At 42.8% G+C, this 11,457-nt stretch overlaps 1 protein-coding gene across 2 annotated transcripts in view; it reads right to left on the bottom strand.

Annotated features, from left to right (window-relative positions):
- The window catches only part of crhr1 (corticotropin releasing hormone receptor 1), a 47,800-nt gene that overhangs the window by 18,626 nt on the left and 17,717 nt on the right, over positions 1–11,457 (bottom strand). For both annotated transcript variants that reach the window (XM_046039483.1, XM_046039474.1), the window contains one exon: positions 2,900–3,006. In XM_046039483.1, coding sequence (XP_045895439.1) covers positions 2,900–3,006 — 107 coding nt within the window. The remainder of the gene's footprint in view (positions 1–2,899; positions 3,007–11,457) is intronic.

Genomic DNA, 11,457 nt, shown 5'->3' with positions numbered 1-11,457 from the left:
AGACCTGTATATTGGGGAGACTAAACAACCACGACACAAACGCATGGCTCAACACAGAAGGGCCAACTCCTCAGGTCAAGACTCTGCAGTCTACTTACATCTGAAGGACAGAGGACACTCGTTTGAGGACCACCAGGTGCACATTTTAGACAGAGAAGATGGATGGTTTGAAAGAGGTGTCAAGGAAGCATCTACACCAGGGTGGAGAAGCCGTCATTGAACAGGGGAGGGGGTCTATGCCACCACTTATCCCCCACTTACAATGCTGTCCTTTCATCACTTCCCAGGAAACTCAACAAACGTAACCTATTGGCCTCAGGTGAAGATACCAACGATGGTCGTTCAGTCTTGGCCACAGGTAGTCTTAACGACCGTAACGACTGTCGTCACAGCAACAAGGAACACTAACGAACCAGCGGTTCGATGACCTGGGCCAACGATCCCACTGAGGTTAAATAGCTGAGTTTCCCTGCAGGTCAGTCAGAACTGAAGAAGTCCTTTGGATGAGGGACGAAACGTCTTCCAGTATCTTCAACCAAGTCCAGTTGCCCTTGATTTTAACCTTCGTTGGATAACTATGACCTGGATGACTGAGAATCTTGAAGCATGTCAGGACCAAAGCATCTCAAAACTAAAGCACGTCAGGACTAAAGCGCGTCGGGGACTAAAAATCTCAAGACTAAAGCACGTCAGGATTAAAGCACGTCAGGACTAAAGCGCGTCGGGACTAAAAATCTCAAGACTAAAGCACGTCAGGATTAAAGCACGTCAGGATTAAAGCACGTCAGGACTAAAGCGCGTCGGGACTAAAAATCTCAAGACTAAAGCACGTCAGGACTAAAGCACTTCAGAACTGAAGCACGTCAGGACTAAAAGACGTCAGACTAAAGCACCTCAGGAATAAAGTACGTCAGACTAAAGCACGTCACGACTATAAGGTACGTCAGGATTAAAGCACGTCGGGACTAAAGTACGTCACGACTATAAGGTACGTCAGGATTAAAGCACGTCGGGACTAAAGCACGTCAGGACTAAAACATCTCAAAACTAAAGTACGTCAGGACTAAAGTACGTCAGACTAAAGCACGTCAGGACTAAAGTACGTCAGGATTAAAGCACGTCAGGACTAAAAGACGTCAGACTAAAGCACCTCAGGAATAAAGTACGTCAGACTAAAGCACGTCACGACTATAAGGTACGTCAGGATTAAAGCACGTCGGGACTAAAGTACGTCACGACTATAAGGTACGTCAGGATTAAAGCACGTCGGGACTAAAGCACGTCAGGACTAAAACATCTCAAAACTAAAGTACGTCAGGACTAAAGTACGTCAGACTAAAGCACGTCAGGACTAAAGTACGTCAGGATTAAAGCACGTCAGGACTAAAAGACGTCAGACTAAAGCACCTCAGGAATAAAGTACGTCAGACTAAAGCACGTCACGACTATAAGGTACGTCAGGATTAAAGCACGTCGGGACTAAAGTACGTCACGACTATAAGGTACGTCAGGATTAAAGCACGTCGGGACTAAAGCACGTCAGGACTAAAACATCTCAAAACTAAAGTACGTCAGGACGAAAGCATGTCAGGACTGAAGCATGTCAGGACTAAAGCATGTCCGGACTAAAGCACGTCAGGACTAAAGTACGTCAAACTAAAGCAGGTCAGGACTAAAATACGTCAGATTAAAGCATGTCAGGACTAAAGTACATCAAACTAAAGAACGTCAGGACTAAAGCATGTCAGGACTAAAGTATATCAGACTAAAGCACGTCAGGACTAAAGTACGTCAGACTAAAGCACGTTAGACTAAAGCACGTCAGACTAAAGCACGTCAGGACTAAAGAACGTCAGAACTAAAGCATGTCAGGACTAAAGTACATCAAACTAAAGAACGTCAGGACTAAAGCATGTCAGGACTAAAGTATATCAGACTAAAGCACGTCAGGACTAAAGTACGTCAGACTAAAGCACGTCAGGACTAAAACATCTCAAAACTAAAGTACGTCAGGACGAAAGCACGTCAGGACTGAAGCATGTCAGGACTAAAGCATGTCCGGACTAAAGCACGTCAGGACTAAAGTACGTCAAACTAAAGCAGGTCAGGACTAAAGTACGTCAGATTAAAGCATGTCAGGACTAAAGTACATCAAACTAAAGAACGTCAGGACTAAAGCATGTCAGGACTAAAGTATATCAGACTAAAGCACGTCAGGACTAAAGCACGTCAGGACTAAAGTACGTCAGACTAAAGCACGTCAGACTAAAGCACGTCAGGACTAAAGAACGTCAGAACTAAAGCATGTCAGGACTAAAGTACATCAAACTAAAGAACGTCAGGACTAAAGCATGTCAGGACTAAAGTATATCAGACTAAAGCACGTCAGGACTAAAGTACGTCAGACTAAAGCACGTCAGGACTAAAGTACGTCAGGATTAAAGTACGTCAGGACTAAAGCACGTCAGGACTAAAGCACGTCAGGACTAAAGCATGTCAGGACTAAAGTATACCAGACTAAAGCATGTCAGGACTAAAGTACGTCAGACTAAAGCACATCAGGTCTAAGGTTCTTCAGGACTAAAGTACGTCAGGATTAAAGCATGTCGGGACTAAAGAACGTCAGGACTAAAGTACGTTAGGATTAAAGACAGAGCTGAGCTCTGATTGGACAGAGGGATCATATCTTATTAGCTGTGTGTCACCATCCAGTTGTATTGAAGCTCATTTGTATCGTGCTGATACAATTGTTAATAGACTGGACACTTATGTCATTTTTGCCACCAAGCTACGCTAAGAAACTAACAAGCTTTATCTTTAATAATTTACATTGAATAAAAGGACTGAGGAACGGTCAGCGAGACAGACAGACAGACTGATCTAATGACAGGTAGATTACCTTAGTCTCATGAAGAGTATGAAGGCGAGCAGCAGAGCTCCCAGAGAGATACAGTGACCCAGGTAGTTGATGATCACAGCAACCTGGTAATGCACTTTACTCTTCCTCTGAACACACAGAAAACACACACACAGCAGTTAGTTAGTTGTGCTTGTTTGTTTGCACAACATCTTAAATTACAAAAGGTCAGAGCAAGCTTGTAATGCTTGATGGTTTAGTGGCTGTAAGTGATAATACATATGCTGACAGAAGGTAGAGTCTACCTGAAGTAACATGTATAACCAGAACATCCGTTTATTGATGTAGAAAACAGTTTCATTTCACATTTTATTTATTCATGAGGACTCCTTTTATTTCAGATTATCAGATTTTCCTATGTGGGTCCTCATGATGAGTCGATGATGCAGAATGACATCGCCAAACTGCAATCAGTGAGTTACCTGTCTATAAATTCACATTTACTGTTCTTGGTTTGTTTGTTAAAGGTCAGTGTGACTATGAACTATGAAATTAATTAAACTATTATAAAACAAATCTTCAACTAGTCCCCAGACCTCAGTAACTAGTGTCCAGGCCTTAGCAAACTAGTGTCCAGGCCTCAGTAACTCGTGTCCAGGTCTTAGAAACTAGTCCCTAGACCTTAGGAACTAGTCCCCAGACCTCAGTAACTAGTGCCCAGACCATAGTAAGTAGTCCCCAGACCTTAGAAAACTAGTCACCAGACCATAGAAACTAGTCCCCAGACCTTAGTAACTATTGCCCAGACCTCAGTAACTATGGCCATCACCTCAGTAACTAGTGCCCAGACCTTTCTAACTATTACCCAGACCTCAGTAACTAGTGCCCAGACCATAGTAACTAGTCCCCAGACCTTAGAAACTAGTCCCCAGACCTTAGTAACTTGTCCCCAGACCTTAGTAACTATTGCCCAGACTTCAGTAACTATGGCCATGACCTCAGTAACTAGTCCCCAGACGTCAATAACTAGTGCCCAGACCTCAGTAACTAGTCCTTCAGACCTCAGTAACTAGTCCCCAGACCTCAGTAACTAGTACCCAGACCTCAGTTACTAGTCCCCAGACATCAATAACTAGTGCCCAGACGTCAGTAACTAGTCCCCAGACCTCAGTAACTAGTCCCCAGAACTTAGCAACTAGTCCCCAGGCCTCAGTAACTGGTCCCCGGACCTCAGTAACTAGTCCCCGACGGCAATAACTAGTACCCAGACCTCATTAACTAGTCCCCAGACCTCAGTAAGTAGTCCCTAGACCTTAGTAACTGTTGCCCAGACCTTAGCAACTACACCCCAGACATCAGTAACTAGACCCTAGAGCTCAGTAACTAGTGCCCAGACCATAGTAACTAGTCCCCAGACCTTAGTAACTAGTCCCCAGACCTCAGTAACTATTGCCCAGACCTTAGTAACTAGTGTCCAGACCTTAGTAACTAGTCCCCAGACCATAGTAACTAGTCCCCAGACCATAGTAACTAGTCCCCAGACCATAGTAACTAGTCCCCAGACCTCAGCAACTAGTGCCCAGACCTTACTCATACCTTAGTAACTACTGCCATGATCTCAGGAGCTCTTGCCCAGACCATAGAAACTAGTCCCCAGACCTTAGCAACTAGTGCCCTGACCTTAGTAACTAGTCCCCAGACCTTAGCAACTAGTTCCCTAACCTCAGTAACTAGTCCCCGGACTTTAGCAACTAGTTCCCTGACCTCAGTAACTAGTCCCCAGACCTCAGTAACTAGTGCCAAGACCTCAGTAACTAGTCCCTGGACCTCTGTAACTAGTCCCCGGACCTTAGCAACTTGTTCCCAGACCTCAGTAACTAGTGCCCAGACCTCAGTAACTAGTCCCCCCATCTCTTTTGGTCTTTTTTGTGTTCTTTCATTCTTAATGTTTACTAAAATGGTTCAGCCATGGCAGTGCTGTGTTCTGACTTTCCCTCTGTGTTGCTTTTGTTTTTATGAATAGAAATGATGCCACAACATGTAAACAAAACAACACCACCAGTCCTCAGAGTGTGTGTCCTCTGATAATGAATATTTATGCGACTTTCCATACACACACACACACCTTTCTCTCTTATTAATTATGTCTCTGTGATTGGACAGCAGCCAACTCTGCCATCCAATGAGAGCCGAGCAGGAAACAGGCGACAGATTCTCTCAGTGGGAAAGAGAGATAGACACTAACTGAGTTACATGACAGAACATATGGACACACACACACTGAGGGTCCAGATGGTTCACACTGAACTCTGGACGTCAACGTTCACACTGACGTTTCCATCCATGGATCCATCACTCTGCTCTCTGATTGGTTCAGGTTTGTTTGTGTGTTTGTAGTTCAGATGTGCTGAGCTGCTTGTTTCTTTGCAGCTGAAGTTGTGTGTGTGTAGATCAGTCAGACACAGAAACCATAACCATAACAAAGTCTTTTTGTGTCGTTCTCCAAAAGCATGAAAAATATGTCTCCTGTGGTGCTGACAGCTGTTGTCAGGGGCAACAGCTGGTGGTAAACTGGCCAAAGGCAAAGACTCAGGTTCACGTTCACTCCTTCACTACTTCACTCCTTCACTACTACACTCCTTCTTATGTAACACTTAGTGAGCTGCACATTCACATTTCTCACACTTATTAATTATCACATTGTTTTACAGCTGCTCCTTTCCACTGAAAATATAGTTACTAACCAAACCTCCTCAGACCTCTGTAACTAGTCCCAGACCTTTAGAACTACTCGTCAGACCTCTGTAACTAGTCCCAGACCTTTAAAACTAGTCCTCAGACCTCTGTTACTAGTCCTAGATGTTTAAAACTAGTCATCAGACCTTTAAACTAGTCCTCAGACCTCTGTAACTAGTCCTAGATCTTTACAACTAGTCCTCAGACCTCTGTAACTAGTCCTAGATATTTACAACTAGTCCTCAGACCTCTTCTGCTAGTCCTCCGACCTCTGTAACTAGTCCCAGACCTTTAAAACTAGTCCTCAGACCTCTGTTACTAGTCCCAGATGTTTAAAACTAGTCATCAGACCTTTAAACTAGTCCTCAGACCTCTGTAACTAGTCCTAGATCTTTACAACTAGTCCTCAGACCTCTTCTGTTAGTCCTCAGACCTCTGTAACTAGTCCCAGATCTTTAAAACTAGTCCTCAGACCTCTGTAACTAGTCCCAGATCTTTAAAACTAGTCCTCAGACCTCTGTAACTAGTCCCAGATGTTTAAAACTAGTCATCAGACCTTTTAACTAGTCCTCAGACCTCTGTAACTAGTCCTAGATCTTTACAACTAGTCCTCAGACCTCTTCTGCTAGTCCTCAGACCTCTGTAACTAGTCCCAGATCTTTAAAACTAGTCCTCAGACCTCTGTAACTAGTCCCAGATCTTTAAAACTAGTCCTCAGACCTCTGTAACTAGTCCCAGATGTTTAAAACTAGTCATCAGACCTTTTAACTAGTCCTCAGACCTCTGTAACTAGTCCTAGATCTTTACAACTAGTCCTCAGACCTCTTCTGCTAGTCCTCAGACCTCTGTAACTAGTCCCAGATCTTTAAAACTAGTCCTCAGACCTCTGTAACTAGTCCCAGATCTTTAAAACTAGTCCTCAGACCTCTGTAACTAGTCCCAGATGTTTAAAACTAGTCATCAGACCTTTTAACTAGTCCTCAGACCTCTGTAACTAGTCCTAGATCTTTACAACTAGTCCTCAGACCTCTTCTGCTAGTCCTCAGACCTCTGTAACTAGTCCCAGATCTTTAAAACTAGTCCTCAGACCTCTGTAACTAGTCCCAGATCTTTAAAACTAGTCCTCAGACCTCTGTAACTAGTCCCAGATGTTTAAAACTAGTCATCAGACCTTTTAACTAGTCCTCAGACCTCTGTAACTAGTCCTAGATCTTTACAACTAGTCCTCAGACCTCTTCTGCTAGTCCTCAGACCTCTGTAACTAGTCCCAGATCTTTAAAACTAGTCCTCAGACCTCTGTAACTAGTCCCAGATGTTTAAAACTAGTCCTCAGACCTCTGTAACTAGTCCCAGACCTTTAAAACTAGTCCTCAGACCTCTGTTACTAGTCCCAGATATTTAAAACTAGTCATCAGACCTTTAAACTAGTCCTCAGACCTCTGTAACTAGTCCTAGATCTTTACAACTAGTCCTCAGACCTCTGTAACTAGTCCTAGATCTTTACAACTAGTCCTCAGACCTCTTCTGCTAGTCCTCAGACGTCTGTAACTAGTCCTAGATCTTTAAAACTAGTCCTCAGACCTCTGTAACTAGTCCTAGATCTTTACAACTAGTCCTCAGACCTCTTCTGCTAGTCCTCAGACGTCTGTAACTAGTCCCAGATCTTTAAAACTAGTCCTCAGACCTCTGTAACTAGTCCCAGATCTTTACAACTAGTCCTCAGACATTTAAACTAGTCCTCAGACCTTTAAATCTAGTCTGCAGACCGTTAAAACTAGTCCTCTGGCTTTTAAACTAGTCCTCGGGCCTTTAGAACTAGTCCAGTACCTTTAAAACTAGTTTGCACACCGTTAAAACTATTCTTCAGGCCTGTAAAACTAGTTTGCAGACCATTAAAACTAGTCCTCAGACCTCTGTAACTAGTCCCAGACCTTTAGAACTAGTCCCAGATGTTTAAGAGTAGTCCTCAGACCTTTAAACTAGTCCTCAGGCCTTAAAACTAGTCCTCGGCCTTTAAACTAGTCCTCAGACCTTTACAACTAGTCTGCAGACCGTTAAAACTAGTCCTCGGGCTTTTAAACTAGTCCTTGGGCTTTTAAACTAGTCCTCGGGCCTTTAAACTAGTCCTCTTGCTTTTAAACTAGTCCTTGGGCCTTTAAACTAGTCTGCAGACCTTTAAAACTAGTCCCAGACCTTTAAAACTAGTCTTCAGGCCTTTAAGTTAGTCCCAGACATTTAAAACTAGTCCTCAGACCCTTAAACTAGTCTTCAGGCCTTTAAATTAGTCCCTAGACCTTTAAAACTAGTCCCAGACCTTTAAAACTAGTCCTCAGACTTTTAAAACTAGTCCCAGACCTTTAAAAGTAGTCCCAGATCTTTAAAACTAGTCCTCAGACCTCTATCACTAGTCCCAGACCTTTAAAACTAGTCCCAGACATTTAAAACTAGTCCTCAGGCCTTTAAACTAGTCCTCAGGCCTTAAAACTAGTCCTCTGGCTTTTAACCTAGTCCTCGGGCCTTTAAAATAGTCCTCAGACCTTTACAACTAGTCCCAGACCTTTAAAACTAGTCTGCCGACCGTTAAACTAGTCCTTGGGCTTTTAAACTAGACTTCAGGCCTTTACAACTAGTCCTTGGGCTTTTAAACTAGACTTCAGGCCTTTACAACTAGTCCTAGACCTTTAAAACTAGTCCTAGACCTTTAAACTAGTCCTCGGACCTTTAAAACTAGTCCAATACCTTTAAAACTAGACATCAGACCTCTGCTGCTAGTCCTCAGACCTCTGTAACTAGTCCCAGACCTTTAAAACCTGTCCGAGATGTTTAAAACTAGTCCTCAGACCTTTACAACTACCCCCACACCTTTAAACTAGTCCTCGGGCTTTTAAACTAGTCCATGGGCCTTTAAACTAGTCCTCAGACCTTTATAACTAGTCCCAGATCTTTAATCTAGTCCTCAGACCTTTAAACTAGTCCCAGACCTTTAAAACCTGTCCGAGATGTTTAAAACTAGTCCTCAGACCTTTACAACTACCCCCACACCTTTAAACTAGTCCTCGGGCTTTTAAACTAGTCCATGGGCCTTTAAACTAGTCCTCAGACCTTTATAACTAGTCCCAGATCTTTAATCTAGTCCTCAGACCTTTAAACTAGTCCCAGACCTTTAAAACCTGTCCGAGATGTTTAAAACTAGTCCTCAGACCTTTACAACTACCCCCACACCTTTAAACTAGTCCTCGGGCTTTTAAACTAGTCCATGGGCCTTTAAACTAGTCCTCAGACCTTTATAACTAGTCCCAGATCTTTAATCTAGTCCTCAGACCTTTAAACTAGTCCCAGACCTTTAAAACCTGTCCGAGATGTTTAAAACTAGTCCTCAGACCTTTACAACTACCCCCACACCTTTAAACTAGTCCTCGGGCTTTTAAACTAGTCCATGGGCCTTTAAACTAGTCCTCAGACCTTTATAACTAGTCCCAGATCTTTAATCTAGTCCTCAGACCTTTAAACTAGTCCCAGACCTTTAAAACCTGTCCGAGATGTTTAAAACTAGTCCTCAGACCTTTACAACTACCCCCACACCTTTAAACTAGTCCTCGGGCTTTTAAACTAGTCCATGGGCCTTTAAACTAGTCCTCAGACCTTTATAACTAGTCCCAGATCTTTAATCTAGTCCTCAGACCTTTAAACTAGTCCCAGACCTTTAAAACCTGTCCGAGATGTTTAAAACTAGTCCTCAGACCTTTAAACTAGTCCTCAGGCCTTAAAACTAGTCCTCTGGCTTTTAAACTAGTCCTCGGGCCTTTAAACTAGTCCTCAGACCTTTAAAACTAGTCCCAGACCTTTAAAACCTGTCCAATACCTTTAAAACTAGACCCAGACCTTTAAACTAGTCCTCAGACCTTTAAACTAGTCCCAAACCTTTCAAACTAGACCCAGACCTCTGTAACTAGTCCTCAGACCTTTAAAACTAGTCCCAGACCTTTAAAACTAGTCCAATACCTTTAAAACTAGACCCAGACCTCTGTAACTAGTCCTCAGACCTTTAAAACTAGTCCCAGACCTTTAAAACTAGTCCAATACCTTTAAAACTAGACCCAGACCTTTAAACTAGTCCTCAGACCTTTAAACTAGTCCCAAACCTTTAAAACTAGACCCAGACCTCTGTAACTAGTCCTCGGACCTTTAAAACTAGACCATATTACCTCTGTAACTAGTCCTCAGACCTCTGTAACTAGTCCCAGACCTTTAAAACCTGTCCGAGATGTTTAAAACTAGTCCTCAGACCTTTAAACTAGTCCTCAGGCCTTAAAACTAGTCCTCTGGCTTTTAAACTAGTCCCCGGGCCTTTAAACTAGTCCTCAGACCTTTAAAACTAGTCCCAGACCTTTAAAACTAGTCCAATACCTTTAAAACTAGACCCAGACCTCTGTAACTAGTCCTCAGACCTTTAAAACTAGTCCCAGACCTTTAAAACTAGTCCAATGCCTTTAAAACTAGACCCAGATCTTTAAAACTAGTCCTCAGACCTCTATCATTAGTCCCAGACCTTTAAAACTAGTCCCAGACATTTAAAACTAGTCCTCAGGCCTTTAAACTAGTCCTCAGGCCTTAAAACTAGTCCTCTGGCTTTTAACCTAGTCCTCGGGCCTTTAAAATAGTCCTCAGACCTTTACAACTAGTCCCAGACCTTTAAAACTAGTCTGCCGACCGTTAAACTAGTCCTTGGGCTTTTAAACTAGACTTCAGGCCTTTACAACTAGTCCTTGGGCTTTTAAACTAGACTTCAGGCCTTTACAACTAGTCCTAGACCTTTAAAACTAGTCCTAGACCTTTAAACTAGTCCTCGGACCTTTAAAACTAGTTCAATACCTTTAAAACTAGACATCAGACCTCTTCTGCTAGTCCTCAGACCTCTGTAACTAGTCCCAGACCTTTAAAACCTGTCCGAGATGTTTAAAACTAGTCCTCAGACCTTTAAACTAGTCCTCAGGCCTTAAAACTAGTCCTCTGGCTTTTAAACTAGTCCCCGGGCCTTTAAACTAGTCCTCAGACCTTTAAAACTAGTCCCAGACCTTTAAAACTAGTCCAATACCTTTAAAACTAGACCCAGACCTCTGTAACTAGTCCTCAGACCTTTAAAACTAGTCCCAGACCTTTAAAACTAGTCCAATGCCTTTAAAACTAGACCCAGATCTTTAAAACTAGTCCTCAGACCTCTATCATTAGTCCCAGACCTTTAAAACTAGTCCCAGACATTTAAAACTAGTCCTCAGGCCTTTAAACTAGTCCTCAGGCCTTAAAACTAGTCCTCTGGCTTTTAACCTAGTCCTCGGGCCTTTAAAATAGTCCTCAGACCTTTACAACTAGTCCCAGACCTTTAAATCTAGTCCTCAGACATTTAAACTAGTCCTCAGACCTTTAAATCTAGTCTGCAGACCGTTAAAACTAGTCCTCTGGCTTTTAAACTAGTCCTCGGGCCTTTAGAACTAGTCCAGTACCTTTAAAACTAGTTTGCACACCGTTAAAACTATTCTTCAGGCCTGTAAAACTAGTTTGCAGACCATTAAAACTAGTCCTCAGACCTCTGTAACTAGTCCCAGACCTTTAGAACTAGTCCCAGATGTTTAAGAGTAGTCCTCAGACCTTTAAACTAGTCCTCAGGCCTTAAAACTAGTCCTCGGCCTTTAAACTAGTCCTCAGACCTTTACAACTAGTCTGCAGACCGTTAAAACTAGTCCTCGGGCTTTTAAACTAGTCCTTGGGCTTTTAAACTAGTCCTCGGGCCTTTAAACTAGTCCTCTTGCTTTTAAACTAGTCCTTGGGCCTTTAAACTAGTCTGCAGACCTTTAAAACTAGTCCCA

This window comes from Micropterus dolomieu, linkage group LG02 (assembly GCF_021292245.1).
Source record: "Micropterus dolomieu isolate WLL.071019.BEF.003 ecotype Adirondacks linkage group LG02, ASM2129224v1, whole genome shotgun sequence".
In the NCBI taxonomy this organism is placed as follows: domain Eukaryota; kingdom Metazoa; phylum Chordata; class Actinopteri; order Centrarchiformes; family Centrarchidae; genus Micropterus; species Micropterus dolomieu.
The sequence above is the reverse complement of the archived record's forward strand: the minus strand, read 5'-3'. Positions and strand labels throughout refer to the sequence as shown.